General features: G+C 45.6%; 2 protein-coding genes across 14 annotated transcripts in view; both read right to left on the bottom strand.

Annotated features, from left to right (window-relative positions):
• KLHDC8A (kelch domain containing 8A) overlaps positions 1-19,790 on the bottom strand; it is a 501,637-nt gene that overhangs the window by 216,724 nt on the left and 265,123 nt on the right. The window lies entirely within an intron of this gene.
• Positions 1,122-19,790, bottom strand: part of LEMD1 (LEM domain containing 1) — a 131,064-nt gene continuing 112,395 nt past the window's right edge. For 8 of the 13 annotated variants that reach the window (XM_077295107.1, XM_077295104.1, XM_077295099.1 and 5 more), the window contains 4 exons: positions 17,555-17,635; positions 15,982-16,101; positions 15,590-15,651; positions 1,122-2,279 (listed from right to left, as the gene is read on the bottom strand). In XM_077295107.1, the coding sequence (XP_077151222.1) occupies positions 2,015-2,279; positions 15,590-15,651; positions 15,982-16,101; positions 17,555-17,635 (528 nt within the window). In that variant the 3' untranslated portion in view covers positions 1,122-2,014. The remainder of the gene's footprint in view (positions 2,280-15,589; positions 15,652-15,981; positions 16,102-17,554; positions 17,636-19,790) is intronic. The other 5 variants (XM_077295098.1, XM_077295097.1, XM_077295096.1 and 2 more) reach the window with 5 other exon arrangements.

A 19,790-nucleotide genomic window follows, 5' to 3' on the forward strand; every position in this document is an offset into this window, starting at 1 on the left:
TATCCGGCACATGACAGCTGATCGGATTATCCTCACCAAAAAATTATATTTTTTAATTCTATTCTTAAGTTTTATTTTCTGTGATTGAAAAGAATTATAACTTTTCAGCAGCTTGGTCAATCACAACCAATGATGAAGATGGTATTGAAGATGGTCATGAATAATTATGTGCTGGAAAATTTAATAATTATACATCTATAGAAATCATCAGAAGAACACAGGGGTTTCTTTGATAATTGCTAAAAATGGTCCATAGATTAGCGTTCAATCAATGTGCACTTTTTGGGATCTGGAAAATTCCTGTAGAATCCAATCTAGATTTCAGACTATGGATATTAAAGGGTATCTGTCATGTCCCCAAATGCTATTAATATTGGTAATTACGGCACTCCTGTGGATGGTGCTCAAGTAGGATCCTGTTCCAGGTAAATATTGTAGAAAACTTGTCACTCAGGTAAGTCTTGTGAGCAGATTATTTTTGGATTGCCTGCACACAATAAAATTAAGACGTTTCGGTCCTAAACTGACCTTCATCAGTCAGGCAGATTGCAGTGCGCACAGGGTTACTGGCAGAAACAAATGCTCAGGTTCAGCAGCACATGAACCTCACACACTGCTGCAGCTTGTGCTGCTGATCCTGAGCGTTCTTTTCTGCCTGTAACCCTGTGCACACTGCAATCTGCCTGACTGATGAAGGTCATTGTTGGATCGAAACGTCTTTATTTTTGGATTGCCTGCACACAATAAAATAATCTGCTCACAACATTTACCTGAGTGCCAAGATTTCTACAAGACCCAAATGCTATTAAACCTGCAGATATGGGGTTAATGTAAGTTAATAGTATTCTAAAGCCGTGCAGCCACTGGGTGGTCAGGAGGAAATGATCTTTGTTCCTCCGGTCAGCCTCCAGATTTAAGTCATAGAGGCGCGTCTGGGGCAACTTCAGTTACAGATCAGCACTGACAAGTGAATTTTAAAACTCCATCCACAGGTAGCAAGAGGAAGAAAAAAAAAAGTCAGATCTATTTTTACTTTGGATCTTACTGGGGAATGTCACATCTAAAATGTTCCCTAACAATGAGAGCAAAATTATTCTTGCTTGCAAATAAAACCAAAGGCGGCAAAATAAACATAAGCTTTATTTCAACAGTGACAGAAATAATTTAACAGAGACAAGACATTGATAAGCCAAAACTGCTGGGTAGAGAAAACAGACCCAGTGGCTAAAAACAGTGCACAACAATTTAAATTAGCAGCAAAAACACAGACCCCCAAAAAATAACTTTGTGAAGAACTCTACTGATTTCTTACCTTTATAGTTGTTTTCTATTACATAACATGTAATGCCATGCAGAAACAAATGCTAAATGGGTCAAGGAACCTCGCAACGTTACAGGGTTGAAACAAAACCTTGTTGACTCCATCTATGATTTATCACAAAGTTAAGACAATGTGGAGAACATTACAAAACGAGAGGTGACAGATCTTGTGCTTTTATACAACACAGAACCGGTACAAGACTTTTTTTTTCTTATTTAAATCCAGTAATCTTTTATCGGATGCATAGTATTTTTTCCCCATTATTAGAAAGATTACAATTCTTCTTCTTTGTAACTATTGTTCTTATTAGAAACCTTTATAAAAAGGGAAAACCAATACTTTTCTTCTGAGATATGACTTGTGTTATTACCTTTTTTGTCTCAATAGTATCAAGAATTGGTGGGGCTCCAAAACTGCCCTCTAAAAGGTGAATCTATCACTACACTGCAGGACTCAAAATTTTATATAGTGCCCTACTCTAAAACAATTATTTTAAATGAACTTCATTTGAGAGGTCAGTGTACAGGGCTGGCATTTATCAGACTTTACAACCACTTCTAAAAAGTATGCCACCAATTCACATGAAACGTTATACAAATTGAACACAACAAGAACTGAACAATTGGGCATCGCTCCAAAACCTTTTCCACGGCTCCTTCTGGAAGAAAGTAGCGATCATGTAAACATTTTACACTAAGGTTGCTGCACATCAGCAAGGTCTTCTGTAGCAGTGTCAAAAGGGTTTTCAGGACTGCTCTCCATTGTGATATATACGAGGACAACAAAAGCTACTATTAGAAAGATAACAATTTGAAGACGCACAGACAGCAGACGTTGTGGTTTTCCCTCAGTTACGGTTTTCGTTTGCTCCTGCATCCTGGCTCTAGTGACGATATCATCATATCGAAATTGAATAGGTCGACCAGCAGCCCCCTTTATAGGCTTCCTTCGTGTTGCACTGTAAATAAATTATAAGGGTATGTTAAAATGGAAAACTTAATCAGTATGTTTCTGCGTGCTAATTAAATGCTCACGGAACTTCCAGATCATAATGTCACCCAATTCAATATGTGCAGCTTGCCTCATTTCCCATTTAATCCCCAATTTTCTCTTGTTAGAGGCTTTTATTATAAAAGGAATTTTCTTTTCATGATGGGTCTACTTACTAATCATCTGAAAGGCTATTAAATATTATACATAAACAGTGCTCGCGTCCAAGAAACAAAACAGCAGCATGCCGGAAATCCATATAGTTTTACGGCTCTTTCAAATGTCAGTGTTTCCGATACGTGTGGTGACAGTTTTCACACATACACCAGAGACACTTGTATATGTAGCGCCCCCACCGCCACAGGGCCGAGGGGTACCCGGTACCGGGCCTGTGTGAGTCTCTGCTCCGGGGTTGTCACGGTGGCTAGGCCCAGTCCGTGACCCTGCCGAGGGGCGCACAGTGAGAGGTATGATGTAGGTGGTGGTGGTGAGGCTGTGGTGGTGCGGTGCAGTAAATAACGAGGACACCAGGTTGCAGTCTCTTTACCTCTTTACTGAAGATCTCTGGGTCCTCAGTCCGGAATACGGTTCACCAGGCTGCGCAAGTCCGGCCGGTCCAATGGCACCTCCAGATTTCTCTTCACAGGTGGAAATCGGTGCCTTCCTACTAGCGCTATGTGTTGTGGTCCTCCCCTGCTGTGCTTACGGAAAGTCCCCCACAACTGTTGTGTCTGTTTCTTAAGTTTCCTCACAACTCGATTAGATGATGTTCTGCTAATCCTCCGTCCCTCCCTGGTGTTCTGGTTGGGACGGCACCCGTTTGACGGGTAGGCTCGGAGCTCTTCCGGGACCCTAGAGTCGCCCCTCTCCACAAGTTGCCCCCCAAGACTGCATAGGTGATTTAAGGTAGACAGCCCGCCTTAGACTGACTGTCCTGCCGCTGTTTGGAGTATTGCTTGAAGCTGAATGTTATGATACTCCCTCGGCGCTCCGGCCACCGGTAGTGCGCCTCAGTAGGATGTTGCTTCGGTCTTACAGCACGACTCCTACTGGTATTTCTCCTTTGCGTGATCTCGTTTCTCACTCAGCACAATCTATCTCGCTTCCAATCCTTCCTTGGGTACCGCCGCTACCCGGAGCAGGCACGGTCCCGTTACGTTCTTTCCTGTTGCCAAGCCTCTGTCAGGATCCCACCCCTGACAGAGACCCTACTGTATCTTCCCCCCGCAACACCCTCTGCCACAAGGTGTTGCCTGGTTCCAACCCAGTCAGCTTTCTGATCTAACTTCCTGCCTGACCCCCAGTTTACCCACTATGGTGGGGAGTGGCCTAATGAATAGCACCCTTAGCTCCCCCCGGAGGCCCGGCTGTGAAATGTATTGGTGTCTGTGATACCTGATCAGATGAACTCCTTCAGTGCCATCAGACGCACCATAGCTCCCCATAGCGGAGCCACAGTACTGCAACGACCAGGACTCTGGGGCGCTGCACTCCCCCCTGGTTAAACACAGTACTCCGGGACTGGGAAGAAAACAACAATACAAGTTAGCAAAAAGACATACAATTTTGTTGAGTGCAATAACAATAAGCATATTTGAACAGAGCTTCCCTTTATGGGAGGTAAGGATACTTGAACGTTACAAACATGGTTAGATATCATAGCAACATGCTATAATTAACTTTTCTTACCCAACCGGGCATTCTACTAAGTGGAAAATTGTGGAACAATAATTTAACATTGCCTTTAAAGACATACACTCTGCATCCACTGAAGACCTTCTTATAATCACATTATAAGGTAATTTAACTTTTTCATTCTCCTTCTTTAAATCTGCAGGACCGCCTGTCCTATCGGCACCAGACCTACTGCCTCTCCTTTCTATGCAGGACCGCCCCGTTCAGCCCGGGCCTACTGCCTTTTCCTCTACTATACACAGTATAGAGCATAACATTACTTTCAGTTTAAGAGCACTGAGCCATCTCTACATGACTCCTATCAGGACTCAGGGTTTACCTTCTATCCTAACTGTCTATCAACATTATCAAAAACATTTTCTATTAAACATTAAGCCTTCTCACTATCTTGCATGCTGGACACCACGTCTATCCCTACGGGCCCACTGCATCCTTCTTCTATCTTTCACTTTCTTTCGGAGAACATCATCAACATTTCTTCACAATTAACTAGTTAAATACATATAACTTACTCACATATACATTATCAGCACTTTCTTTCATCAAACATTATTGCTATCTGTCTTAAAGCAATATCACCATTTACGTACAACAAATGAACATCCCCTTTAAGAGGGGAACCAGTCTCTACGAGGTAGCATATCTTCTCAAGCTACCAGTCCATACTCAGCAAAGGTTCCAGTGTGGTATCTTCACAAAGAGTCCTTCTTTAAGTAAAACCAGTAGGGAGCGCCTTTAATAAGGTGCAAACTATGTACAAGAAGTTCGGATCATGCACTGTTCATGATTTCAGCAGTTCTTTTCAACTATAAACTTGTGCAAAATCTTTGGAAAAGCAAACAAAAACAAACAATAGGGATCCCAAGTCAACAGAAGGATCCCTTTAAGAGTTAACCCTGAACGGGTCTAGCAGCAACATAAGAGAACAGTAACTATTTACATTATTCAGTGTATCGAGGTTTACTCTTCCAAGTCTGGGGGTGGCTTCCGTGAGCACCGCCCTCCTCCTGCCACCACATAAAGGGCGTCCGCACCCCGGATTGGGGTCTGGGTACTCACGGTTCTCCTTGGGGTGATGGTCCGTAAGCATTTAGCACACAAGGAGATTGGGGGGATGACCGCAGGCCTCAGTGAATCGTCGGAGGATGGTACTGTCACTTCTGGCTTGTATCTGCGCACATGCAGGGCATACCACCCCTTATCTCCCCAGTGGCGAGTGTACCGAACTCGGTCTCCCGGATAAAGATCCCGGCCTGGGTGTCCCTCAACGAGGTGCGCCTCTACATCCCGCCGGTTGACAAATACTTCCAAAGCAAGACCGGGCTCCTTAATGAAGCCCCAACCTCCCTGCAGCCGGAAGGTGCTGATCATACCATAGCGCTGCGGGCCCCAGTTCTCAGCGGCCTGCCTGACCTGGGCTTTGATTTGGAGGTCCTTCTCCCGCTCAGCCTGACGCCGGAGTTCCTTCTTGCGGGCCCACTCCTCTTCTTGCTGGCGCAGCTGCTGGCGGTATTCCCTCTGGCGAATGACCTCAATACTCTCCCCTTCCTCCTGGGCATTCCCCGGAAACCCCATCAGGTTGGTGGTGGCCCCGCGGGTCCACTTGAAGGCGACCCATTCTCCCTGGAGCTGCGGGGACTGCTTGATGGGTCGCAGGGGGCTATCGGCTGTCTGCAGGGTTTCCCAGGGCCTCTCGCACTCGATGCGGCTACACACCCGTCCGGGTGGTCGTGGTGGGGGAGAGTCTACATCCACCAGCAGGGGCTCTTCAATCGCCACGCCCGGGTCGGCGCCGTTACCTGCTTCCGCCGCATCTCCGGTGTCGGTCTCCTCTGTAGTCGGCTGTGAGATCGATGCCTGGTGCAGGTGCGGCTCCTCACCAGGGACGGTTGCTCGCTGACAGAGACTCTGGAACTGCCGGCACAGCTCCTCCACCTCTGCCCCGAGGATCTCCTGATTAGCGCCGCCTGGTACAGACTCCGTCGGCTTCCATTGGCGGAGCCTAGTACGGGTCTTCTCTCCCTCTCCGGGGTGACTTCCGCGCTCCATGCTGCCAATCGGATTCTGCCTCGTGGCATCCAGAGGCTCTGGCTCCTCCCCGTCCGGAGGACGGCCTTTCTCTCCTCCACCATCCCACACTAGAAGGCGGGCCCTTCTCCTTGATGGGCAGATTTTTTGAACATAGTATCTGTGAGGGGTGGGCTCCATCTTCGCGCCGCTCTTCCAAGCTACGCCCACGACGACACGCCCCATGTTCCCTGCGCGCCACATATTATAATGGCGACGGTTTTGGCGGGGAATGTCATAGCACAGTCTTTGTAACATAATACAGTCCTAGCACAACAAATCACAGTTCCAAGGCACACATGACCCGATTCCTCAGGCTTAAGTAGATCCTGTTCGTGACGCCAAGTTGTAGCGCCCCCACTGCCGCAGGGCCGAGGGGTACCCGGTACCGGGCCTGTGTGAGTCTCTGCTCCGGGGTTGTCACGGTGGCTAGGCCCAGTCCGTGACCCTGCCGAGGGGCGCACAGTGAGAGGTATGATGTAGGTGGTGGTGGTGAGGCTGTGGTGGTGCGGTGCAGTAAATAACGAGGACACCAGGTTGCAGTCTCTTTACCTCTTTACTGAAGATCTCTGGGTCCTCAGTCCGGAATACGGTTCACCAGGCTGCGCAAGTCCGGCCGGTCCAATGGCACCTCCAGAGTTCTCTTCACAGGTGGAAATCGGTGCCTTCCTACTAGCGCTATGTGTTGTGGTCCTCCCCTGCTGTGCTTACGGAAAGTCCCCCACAACTGTTGTGTCTGTTTCTTAAGTTTCCTCACAACTCGATTAGATGATGTTCTGCTAATCCTCCGTCCCTCCCTGGTGTTCTGGTTGGGACGGCACCCGTTTGACGGGTAGGCTCGGAGCTCTTCCGGGACCCTAGAGTCGCCCCTCTCCACAAGTTGCCCCCCAAGACTGCATAGGTGATTTAAGGTAGACAGCCCGCCTTAGACTGACTGTCCTGCCGCTGTTTGGAGTATTGCTTGAAGCTGAATGTTATGATACTCCCTCGGCGCTCCGGCCACCGGTAGTGCGCCTCAGTAGGATGTTGCTTCGGTCTTACAGCACGACTCCTACTGGTATTTCTCCTTTGCGTGATCTCGTTTCTCACTCAGCACAATCTATCTCGCTTCCAATCCTTCCTTGGGTACCGCCGCTACCCGGAGCAGGCACGGTCCCGTTATGTTCTTTCCTGTTGCCAAGCCTCTGTCAGGATCCCACCCCTGACAGAGACCCTACTGTATCTTCCCCCCGCAACACCCTCTGCCACAAGGTGTTGCCTGGTTCCAACCCAGTCAGCTTTCTGATCTAACTTCCTGCCTGACCCCCAGTTTACCCACTATGGTGGGGAGTGGCCTAATGAATAGCACCCTTAGCTCCCCCCGGAGGCCCGGCTGTGAAATGTATTGGTGTCTGTGATACCTGATCAGATGAACTCCTTCAGTGCCATCAGACGTACCATAGCTCCCCTTAGTGGCGGAGCCACAGTACTGCAACGACCAGGACTCTGGGGCGCTGCACTATTTATCCATTCAAGTGAATTGATCTGTGCATGTCAGTGTGTTTCCACGCACCATGTGTCCGTGGGCAAAACACGCTGACATGTCCGTTTTTTAACAGCAGCTCAGGCCACAAAACGTCCTGCACACATGCACAGTGATGACACACGGATGAAATGACATCTGCGTATCATCACTGTGACACGTACCGGCAGCCTGGAAATCAGCTGTACTGTTCATCACTGTCCCCTGCTCGCGCTGCGATCAGCGCTAGCAGGCCAGAATGTTGAGAGCTGTATTCAACTGTTAACAGTGAAAGCAGGAGGCAACTGATGGGAGTATTCATCTGCCACCGGCTGCGGTATAAATAAAAAACATAACGGGTCAGGCGTCTGCTGATGGAACTATTAATCCCATCAGAGTACGCCTGCTGCTGCTAATAACAGGGATAGTAGGCAGCAGCTGATGGGAGTATCCGTCAGTCTGCGCTATAAATTAAAAAAATTTAAAAAAAATAAAAAATGATGGCCTGGGGTCCCCTATATTTTTGATAACCAGCCAAGCAAAACTGACAGCTTCGGACTGCAACCCTCATGTATCACCTTTAGCAACATTTGAGTCATGTCCTGGCAAGGGCGACTTAAGTTAGCCCAATCTTCTGCATTGGCAGAACAAAACCAGAGAACAATGGTGGCTTTAGATTCAGTCTGACATATGCCAGGGCATACCAAGATAACCCAGAAGGTATTCCAATGACTGAATGGAGCAGCGAGACCAGTAGATCTGCACAGCTCTGACTACATTAGATTGTGTAAAAACCTCTCAGGGAGGTGAGAGGTGAAGTACCTAAAAAGAAGGAGAGCAATCTCTTTGTTAAGGTGAATGAAAGAACATGCCAAGGAAAAAGGAGGGTGCCGCTCTGTCCTGGAGAAGGATACAGACAGAAAAGAGACCATCCTCAGAGCTTCCCATGAAATAAGAGATAGCGGTAAAAATAAATAAATTATATACATTACTCTTTCGGAAGGCCGAAATGGAAAGATCTCCATGTACAGCACAAAGAAAATGACTGAATTGAAGGGCGTCCATGACCACATTGAGGTCCCCCATATTCAGGAAGGGTCAATCCGGTAGCCTCAAATTCATCCTACCTGGGCAGGCAATTTCCTACAAGTCAAGTTTCACTGGACCATAATCGTCAAGGCAGGAACCTGACCAGTGGCGTAACTACAAAGTTATGGGCCCCGGTGCGAACTTCCAAATAGGGCCCCCCCGCAGCCCTGCCATACAACTCAAGGTAACCCCCATAGAATACAACGCAGCCCCCCTCATAGTGCTCCATACCGTTGATTATTGACCCATAGATGCTCCATATAAAGCTGCCCCATATATAATGCTCTGCACCGTTCATTATGGCCCCATAGATGCTCCATAGAAAGCTGTGCCATATATAATGCTCTGCACCGTTCATTATGGCCCCATAGATACTCCATAGAAAGCTGTGCCATATACAATGCTCTGCACCGTTCATTATGGCCCCATAGAAAGCTGTGCCATATATAATGCTCTGCACCATTCATTATTGCCCCATAGATGCTCCATAGAAAGCTGTGCCATGTATTATGCTCTGCACCGGTCATTATGGCCCCATAGATACTCCATAGAAAGCTGTGCCATATATAATGCTCTGCACCGTTCATTATGGCCCCATAGATGCTCCATAGAAAGCTGTGCCATATATAATGCTCTGCACTGTTCATTATGGCCCCATAAGATGCTCCGCACAGCCACTTGCCCCTTATAGTGCTGCACAAGCGTCATGGCCCCATAAGATGCTCCGCACAGCCACTGCCCCTTATAGTGCTGCACAAGTGTTATGGCCCCATAAGATGCTCCGCACAGTCACTGCCCCTTATAGTGCTGCACAAGTGTTATGGCCCCATAAGATGCTCCGCACAGTCACTGCCCCTTATAGTGCTGCGCAAGTGTTACGGCCCCGTAAGATGCTCCGCACAGCCACTGCCCCATACAGTGCTGCACAATTGTTATGGCCCCATAAGATGCTCCACACAGCCACTGCCCCTTATAGTGCTGCACAAGTGTTATGGCCCCATAAGATGCTCCGCACAGCCACTTGCCCCTTATAGTGCTGCACAATTGTTATGGCCCCATAAGATGCTCCGCACAGTCACTGCCCCTTATAGTGCTGGCGCTGCACAAGCGTTATGGCCCCATAAAATGCTCCGTACAGTCACTTGCCCCTTATGCTTTTGCTGCCATAAAAAAAATAAATCACATACTCACCTCACCTCTCTCTCTTCGCTCAGGACCCCCGGCACTTTCAATATTTACCTGGCTGCTCCTCGTGCGGCTCAGTCTTCGGCACTGACGTTCAGCAGAGGGCGCGCACTGACTACGTCACCGCGCCCTCTGACCTGAGCGTCACTGCCAGAGGACGCTGATGACAGAGCCGCACCGGAACGAGGAGCGGTAAATATTGCGCAGCGCTGTATACTCACCTACTCCCGGCACGGTCCCTGGACGTCCCTGCTTCTTCCAGCGCTGCAGATTCTTCCTGTATTGAGCGGTCACAGTTACCGTTCAATACAGAAATGAATATGCGGCTCCACCCCTATGGGAGGTGGAGCCGCATATTCATTTCTGTAATGAGCGGGACCATGTGACCGCTCAGTGCAGGAAGAATCTGCAGCGCTGGAAGAAACAGGGACGTCCAGGGACCGTGCCGGGAGAAGGTAAGTATAATTAGAGAGCGGTGACGGCTCCCTGCTGCGGGTCACTCACAAATGGTGGATCATCATCAATCATTCATGGGTCATTTCATTCTCCTTCACTCCTGTCCATGGGGCCCCTAAGTAGTCTGGGCCCCGTCGCAGCTGCGACCGCGGTAGTTACGCCCCTGCACCTGACCCTTGGGAGTCAAGCTTTGCTCAAGACAGACATGCAAAAAATAAAAAAAGAGGATATCGACATAGTAGCGCTGTCGACAGGGGCCCACCTATGAGCAAGAAGCTTTCTAAATTTAATGGTAGAGACTAGTGATGAGCGAATATACTCGTTACTCAAGATTTCCCGAGTACGCTCGGGTGTCGTCCGAGTATATTTTAGTGCTCGGAGATTTAGTTTTCATCACCGCAGCTGAATGATTTATATCTGTAAATGTAAACAGTGACGTGATATCACAGACCCTTTTTCCGTAATTCTTGTCAGACAAACCTAATCTGAAAGCCTCAGACTTTCGGACCGCAGACCCAATAGTCCGAACTGTAAAAAATCGGATAGAAGGAGATAGTTGGGAAAGGTCTATCTGGATGCTATGGGTGGTGCCTGGGGGAAGGGTCGATAAAGAGCGGGAGTTCGAACGCAATCTGAAAAATCCAGAGTTTAGCAGGCATTCTAAATTTTCAGTCCAAAATAGGATAGAAGAATCCTGCCCTTATAGTTAAAGATCCAAATTCCTCTCGAATGAAGGAGTACCTTGCTCTCAGCACTGACCTGTAACCTACTGGCGGAAAATCTTGTGGAGGAGATTGTAGATTTTACGTTTGATGGTCTCAAGAGGACAAACGCTCTGTCGGTCTAGGCAACACAACAAAAGGATCATCTGAACGACCTGACTTGGGACATGAAAAAGATGGACCTGGTCAGGGCTCCTATAGAAGGTGAAAGGGTGGGAATGACCTGGTTGAAAACTAGTAATCACCAGACATGGATTCCGGCATGGGACAATGCGTCGGACAGGTGAGGGTTATTGTTTTTTTATTTAAATTTTATAACAGGAGACTAGGCATTCAAAGAAATGGGCATTAGGCGAGGACATTATTCTGGCTGTGGGTTTATATACAATAAAACTATAGGATTAGTAATAGAGAGGTGTCTTATAGACAATACAAAGGTGACATCAATCCCACAAATATGAAGGAGCAGTAGTCCCATCATGCGACGCCAGTGACCAGAAGTAAACTTTTTACCTCCGATCACAGCTGTGGGCTCACGCTGTTATTTGACAGCGTGGGAACCGAAACGGTTTGACCGGCGGTAAATTACCACCGATCAGAAGCAGTGTTTGTCATGCTGTCATGCATATGACAGCTTGACAAACACCCGGTGTTCGGGGAGGTCGAAACCGAACAGTAACACAGACTTCCCGGTGAAGTCTGTGACTGAACAGTAGGTGTTTGGTACGGACGCCAAACTTTAGTGTTCGGGTTCGCCCGTCTCTAATTATCATGTTAAAATGAAGATGGTAGAATGGATTATCAGAATCAAATTTATAAGATTAGTAGAGAAGGCTTATAATATAAAGTACAGCAACAAAAACGCATCGAAAAGGGTGTGTGTGTGTGTGTGTGTGTGTGTGTGTGTGTGTGTGTGTGTGTGTGTGTGTGTGTGTGTGTGTGTGTGTGTATATATATATATATATATACATACACACACAATATAAAATATATATATATATATATATATATATATATATATATACACACACACATATATACATATATATACATACACATATATACACACACACACGCATATACATACATACCAGACAAAGTTTGGACACCTTCCCATTTAAAGATTTTTCTGTATTTTCATGACTATGAAAATTGTACATTCACACTGAAGGCATCAAAACTATGAATTAACACATGTGGAATTATATACTTAACAAAAAAGTGTGAAACAACTGAAAATATGTCTTATATTCTAGGTTCTTCAAAGTAACCACCTTTTGCTTTGATGACTGCTTTGCACACTCTTGGCATTCTGTTGATGAGCTTCAAGAGGTTGTCACCGGGAATGGTTTTCACTTCACAGGTGTGCCCTGTCAGGTTTAATAAGTGGGATTTCTTGCCTTATAAATGGGGTTGGGACCATCAGTCGTGTTGTGCAGAAGTCTGGTGGATACACAGCTGATAGTCCTACTGAATAGACTGTTAGAATTTGTATTATGGCAAGAAAAAAAGCAGCTAAGTAAAGAAAAATGAGTGGCCATCATTACTTTAAGAAATGAAGGTCAGTCAGTCCGAAAAATTGGGAAAACTTTGAAAGTGTCCCCAAGTGCAGTGGCAAAAACCATCAAGCGCTACAAAGAAACTGGCTCACATGAGGACCGCCACAGGAAAGGAAGACCAAGAGTCACCTCTGCTTCTGAGGATAAGTTTATCCGAGTCAACAGCCTCAGAAATCGCAGGTTAACAGCAGCTCAGATTAGAGACCAGGTCAATGCCACACAGAGTTCTAGCAGCAGACACATCTCTACAACAACTGTTAAGGAGACTTTGTGCAGCAGGTCTTTATGGTAAAATAGCTGCTAGGAAACCACTGCTAAGGACAGGCAACAAGCAGAAGAGACTTGTTAGGGCTAAAGAACACAAGGACTGGACATTAGACCAGTGGAAATCTGTGCTTTGGTCTGATGAGTCCAAATTTGAGATCTTTGGTTCCAACCACCGTGTCTTTGTGCGACGCATAAAAGGTGAACTGATGGGCTCTATATGCCTGGTTCCCATCGTGAAGCATGGAGGAGGAGGTGTGATGGTGTGGGGGTGCTTTGCTGGTGACACTGTTAGGGATTTATTCAAAATTGAAGGCATACTGAACCAGCATGGCTACCACAGCATCTTGCAGCGGCATGCTATTCCATCCGGTTTGCGTTTAGTTGGACCATCATTTATTTTTCAACAGGACAATGACCCCAACACACCTCCAGGCTGTGTAAGGGCTATTTGACCAAGAAGGAGAGTGATGGGATGCTACGCCAGATCACCTGGCCTCCACAGTCACCAGACCTGAACCCAATCGAGATGGTTTGGGGTGAGCGGGACCGCAGAGTGAAGGCAAAAGGGCCAACAAGTGCTAAGCATCTCTGGGAACTCCTTCAAGATTGTTGGAGGACCATTCCTGGTGACTACCTCTTGAAGCTCATCAAGAGAATGCCAAGAGTGTGCAAAGCAGTCATCAAAGCAAAAGGTGGCTACTTTGAAGAACCTAGAATATAAGACATAGCAAAAAAGTGTGAAACAACTGAAATTAAGTATATAATTCCACATGTGTTAATTCATAGTTTTGATGCCCTCAGTGTGAATGTACAAATTTCATAGTCATGAAAATACAGAAAAATCTTTAAATGAGAAGGTGTGTCCAAACTTTTGGTCTATAGTGTGTGAGTGTGTGTGTGTGTGTGTGTGTGTGTGTGTGTGTGTGTGTGTGTGTGTGTGTGTGTGTGTGTGTGTGTGTGTGTGTGTGTGTGTGTGTGTGTGTGTATGTGTGTATATATATATATATATATATATATATATATATATATATATATATATATATATATATATATATATATATACACACACACACACACACACACATATATACACATATACACACACACAGTATGGACCAAAAGTTTGGACACACCCTCTCATTTTCATGACTATGAAAAAACATATACACACACTTACACAGCGCCTGTTAATAGGTTAATAGTACAAGACATACGATGTTCTGTATGTGCCAAATGCGGCCACTTAGGCTGGTTTCACACTAGCGTTAACTGCAATACGTCGCAAATGCGTCGTTTTGCCGATAAAACGCATCCAGCAAAAGTTCTTGCTGGATACGTTTTTTCGTCATAGACTAACATTAGCGACGCATTAGCGACGCATTGCAAAACGTCGCGTCCGTTTTGCGACGCTTGGGCGTGTGTTAGCGAACCGTCGGGCAAAAAAAACGTTACATGTAACGTTTTTTGCTCCCGACGGTCCGCCCCCACCTCCCCGCACCTCACAATGGGGCAGCGGATGCGTGGGAAAAATGCATCCGCTGCCCCCGTTGTGCGGCGGGGACAACGCTAGCGTCGGGGACCTCGGCCCGTCGCTAGTGTGAAAGTAGCCTTAGAGCTCTATGGACAGATCAAATGCCGGAGGCAGACAGATAGCAGCACAGAGTATCCTATTGTGTGACTAATAAAGAGCCAGACAATCTATCCCACTGAAGAGACAAGATGGTCTTTAAATCTAAAGAAGCCAATTCATCTGAACTGAGCCACCCGAGTAGGAAAAAAAACAAATCAATATGGGAGTCAAAGAAAGTGCATAGACACCATTGTTTTAAGGGATTATTATTTGTATTTCAGTAATCTTTCTTGATCCTCCTATACCCAGCTGTGTCAGACAACTTGTCATTGCCTTCATTATATTCTAGCAATTTATCTCTATTAGGCTACTTTCACACTAGCGTCGGGCTCGGCCCGTCGCAGTGCGTCGGGCTGAGGTTACCGACGCTAGCGTTCTCTGCGCCGCACAACGGGGGCAGCGGATGCATTTTTCCAGCGCATCCGCCGCCCCATTGTGAGGTGCGGGGGAGGTGGGGGCGGAGTTCCGGCCGCGCATGCGCGGTCGGAAAAAGCGGACCGTCGGCAGCAAAAAACGTTACATGTAGCGTTTTTTGCAGCCGACGGTCCACCACAACACAACGGTTGCGACGTGTGTCAATTCGTCGCAATGCGTCGTTAATATTAGTCTTTGGACAAAAGACGCATCCTGCAAGCACTTTTGCAGGATGCGTTTTTTGACCAAAATGACGCATTGCGATGGAGGACAAAAAACGCCAGTGTGAAAGTAGCCTTAGGTAGAGAGCTGTAAGGGTATGTGCACACGTTCAGGTTTTTTTGCGTTTTTTTCGCGATAAAAACGCTATAAAAACGCATACATTATGCATCCTATAATTTAGAATGCATTCTGCATGTTTTGTGCACATGGTGCGTTTTTTTCCACGAAAAAACGCATCGCGGTAAAAAAAGCAGCATGTTCATTAATTTTGCGGATTTTCCTCGTTTTTCGTGCAATTCCATGCATTTGGAAAAAAAAACGCACAAAACACGCATCAAAAACGCATGGAAAAACGCAAAAAAAACGCATGCGGATTTCTGGCAGAAGTGTCCGTTTTTTGTCAGGAAAATTTCTGCTAGAAATCCTAACGTGTGCACATAGCCTAAAACAAAAAATGATCTTCTGAATTACCTCATTCCTAGGGCAGACTGGCACAGCAGATCCGAAAAGTCGTCAGGAGAGGCGTCATCCTGCTGTGGATACATGAAGCATAAATAATTGAAGACTAAAAATTACAAACTAGCGTCCCATTTTACAAACTCACAAGGCAAAGCAATAAATAAGACCTACCCATGACAATTCTGCATAACAGGGTGGAAAAAAAAAATGGTAGAATTAAACCCAACTAACACCACAAGTAGTATGTGCCACCTTGTGTACAAAGAAATAAAAAAACGGTGTACTGTTAACAACGAAGCGCAAATCACCCATGTGACAGAAATAAAATTATCCCATCACTTAGATTGACCACCCAACCAGATATTATGTTACAATGAAAAGTGCAGAAGGAAGAAGGTGCCCACAGTCATCGCAGGAGGAGAGGTCATTGCCTGGAGTCTGCTCGGCTTTGTAAAGACGCAGGCCTTTGGTGTGTTAGCCGGAGCTCTGTAGGTCATGGTGATCTTGTCCGCTGTAACTTTTTCCTGACAAACACAAACCCTATTAGGTTTATCCAATACAATGACCTGAGCTTCATGAAGCTAGAAAGACTTGTGAACCTGTGATGTGCTTTGTGGTACAGTTTGATTTCGTACCGAAATACTTTCTAATGTTATAGAATTCTGGAAGTTGAGAAAAATTGTATGACCGCAAAAGAAAAAAAAAAATTTGTTATAGCACCCATTTTATATTACTGCTAAAATGGGAAACACTGTGCAATTCTAGTGATCCCAAATTAATACTTTTTTTTGTTTTAGTGTCTAAAAAGATTCAGCTCTTCATTAAATTTAAAGTTATTGCTTTTTTGTTGTCATTTACGGAGATAAAACATTTTATTTTTCGATCAATGAAGCTGCATGAAGGCTTGTTTGTTTGGTTTTTCTTTTGCAAGGCGAGCTGACCTTTTTATTGATACAGTTTACATTTTGATTGGTTTTCAATGCATTTTTCACCCAATTTGTACCATGAAACTGAAAAAGCAATTTTGGGGTTTTGATTTTCCTTTCCTCTTCATGGCATTTACTGTAGAGAGGATTAATTCATCTCACATTTTGATCATTCAAACTTAAATGTTGCTGTAAAACACAGCTAGCACTTGGCGTTTGTGGAACAGCCGAGCCAAGCCTGGTCCATATTCCCGCCTTCGATACGAGATATGTTTGGTTACACACTGGGGAGGTCTAATCTACCTAGAATCCTCTTCTAGAATTTGCTGGTAGCAACGGATCTTCCCTGAGAACAAAAAGGTCAGGTTTGTTGAAATCTAACTGCCTGATCCTTTCCTATGCACAGCTGCCATTGGATGTGGCAAACTCTAATATACATTAGATTAATGGCACACGACCATCTAACGTGTATAGCCACCTTAATAGGGGTGTCCACTAGTTGGACAACTTCTCAAATGCTATATTCCCCCTTATAAAATAACAGCCTATACTCCCCTCCGGTGAGGACGCAGTTCCAGCAACATCGACACCTGGTGTTTGGGGGCTCGTATGACATTATGTCACATGAGAAATGCAGCCAACCAGCAGCTGCTCCATTCTGACATATCTGACAATCAGAGGAAGTCCGAGCATTCTTCCTGGTGTCAGTTTCATCCAAAGACAAAGCAGTTACTGACTGACTGCAGAGTTCGCATGACATAAGGGAAAGCAGGCCCCAACATTGCTGGAATGGTGTCCACACTGGAGGAGAGTAGAAGGTAAAATAGAAATTGAGGATGGGTTTTCCGAGTTGTGGAAAATCCCTTTAAGGCCTATCATTTCTTTAAGCAGGCATAACGTATAGCATTTACAAGTATAAATGCTGGAATAAAAAACAGTTTTTTTCCTTTTTCATTCTTTGGAAACACCGCCATGCTTGCACACAGCCAATGTGGAAGAATAGCTCCCTTAGGGTCTTGATAATTAAGTCTGGCTGTAGATGCATTAGTACCTGGCTTTTGGAAGTCAAATTCTTGTTTTCCTGTCCATTTCTGCAGTCTGTTGTCTGACTTAATGGTGGCCTTCTTTCCATCTGCTCAGACACATGGTTGCAGAATTAAAATATGCAAATATGGTCTAAATAAAATAAACTATTACCGTGGCTATACCCAAGAAAGTTATGCAATATACAAAGTAGATGCAGCATTACAGATCTGTCAACAGTTCCTATACGCTAGACTACTCAACATAATTGTCCTCTGTTCAGGGAAACAAACTTTTTGGGGGCCTGTGACTTAAAGGAAACTAGTCATTTGCAAACAGATTACCTAAAGACATAGGTGTAATCTGCAAATAAATAGAGTTCAAATCATGTCTGCCAGGTTTACTGGAACAGCAGCTACATGGTTAAAATTAAATTCTATTCTCCCAGCAGCCGCTCGCTTCCAGTCATCGGGGTGGTGCAGGGAGCGATTACATCACTTACTTACTACACAAAGAGCGCAATTCATCACTCCCCCTGCACATTGAAGGACAGACCATTTTTAAGTGTGTGCACAGAGCAGGATGTCAGGAAATTACTACAACATGCTCATAGTATAGCGAGTGGTGACTAACCGCCCTAATGGCAAAGCGAGAGGCTGCAGGGAGAATACAGGTTAATTTACTGCCTGTAGCCAATGTTCTTGTAAGCTTGCTTGTAGTGATGAACGAGCGGGTTATCAATGCATGCTCTGGTGTTATCCGAGTATCTCGGTTGTGCTTGAATAATATGTTTGAGTCCCCATGGCTGATAGACAGCAGCAACACATGCAGGGTTTGCCCTTTTGTTAGGCAATCCCACATGTGTTGCACCTGTTAGAACAATCATGCAGCTGCAGGGACTTGAACATATTATCCGAGCACACCAGAGATGCTCGAATAACACCAGAGCATGCTCTGATTATATGTCTAGTGATGAGCGAACGTGCTGACATGTTAACACTATTTACCTGCAGACTACAACTCTGTCTGCAGGTAAATAGGGTTTCTGGAGGTGACAGGTTCTCTATATATCGTTTATCCTCAGGGCTTGTGCAGAGGGCCAGATTCTGTCGTGCAAGAGAATTGAGTCCATTATAAAAATGACGCTCTGATCAATCTTTGATCATAGTTTGATCAGAGTGTCAGCATAATGTGATCAAATTTGCGCAGATGACAGAAACTGAGCACACTGAGGAGAAGATGGAAAAACGGAAATTAGACCTACCGGTAATTGTATTTCCAGGAATCCATCCTGACAGCACCCTGGAGGACGTCCTTCTTATCAGTCATGGGACAGGAAACACGAGAGGTTAAAAGGACCCTCCCCCTACCACCCTTCAGTGCTTTTCAATGTAACACCTCTAGATGGATGCAAAAATAAGGTTTATTATAACAAATTAACCAGTCATACAAATGTTACATCACATTAGTATCAAGAATATACATTAGGGAGAAAACTAATAGTGCTGTCAGGATGGATTCCTGGAAATACAATTACTGGTAGGTCTAATTTCCAGGTCACCACCTGACAGCACCCTGGAGAAATTCCAAAGGATAATGGTATTTACGGTGGGACTACTGCTTGAAGTACCTTCCTACCAAAAAACCTAACTGAGCTTATACTACTTCTAGCTTGTAATGTTTCGAAAAGGTTCTAAGGCTGGACCAGGATGCAGCACTGCAGATTTGTTCTGCCGTAGCCCCCTTTCTCCGCCTACGACGTGGCCATGGCCCTAGATGAATGGGCCCCAAGGTTAACCGGAGAGGTTTTTCCCTGTGCTTCATAAGCTAAACTGATTGTAGACCTTATCCACCTCACAATGGTAGCTTTAGATGCTTTTTTCCCCTTATTCGGGCCTCTGAACTGGACAAACAGGTTGTTATCCTGTCTCCAGGGTCTAGTTAAATCAAGGTACCTGAGCACCGTTTCCCTAACATCCAAATTATGGAAATACCTTTCCTTTTGATTTTTAGGGAACTGACAAAACAATGGCAGGACGATTTCCTGATTCATATTAGAATTTGAGACAACTTTAGGGGTGAAGGCTGGGTCGAGTCTCAAGAATAGTCTATCACTGAAAGTTTGTAAATACGGGTTCTGTACTGATAGAGCCTGTAATTCCCCCAGTCTTTTTGCCGACGTAATCGCCACCAAGAATGCGGTTTTAAGGGAAAGCTTACTGATCTCTATGTCCCCTGCTACATCCCATGGGTGTTCGCATAGA

Source organism: Ranitomeya variabilis, chromosome 3, assembly GCF_051348905.1.
Source record: "Ranitomeya variabilis isolate aRanVar5 chromosome 3, aRanVar5.hap1, whole genome shotgun sequence".
In the NCBI taxonomy this organism is placed as follows: domain Eukaryota; kingdom Metazoa; phylum Chordata; class Amphibia; order Anura; family Dendrobatidae; genus Ranitomeya; species Ranitomeya variabilis.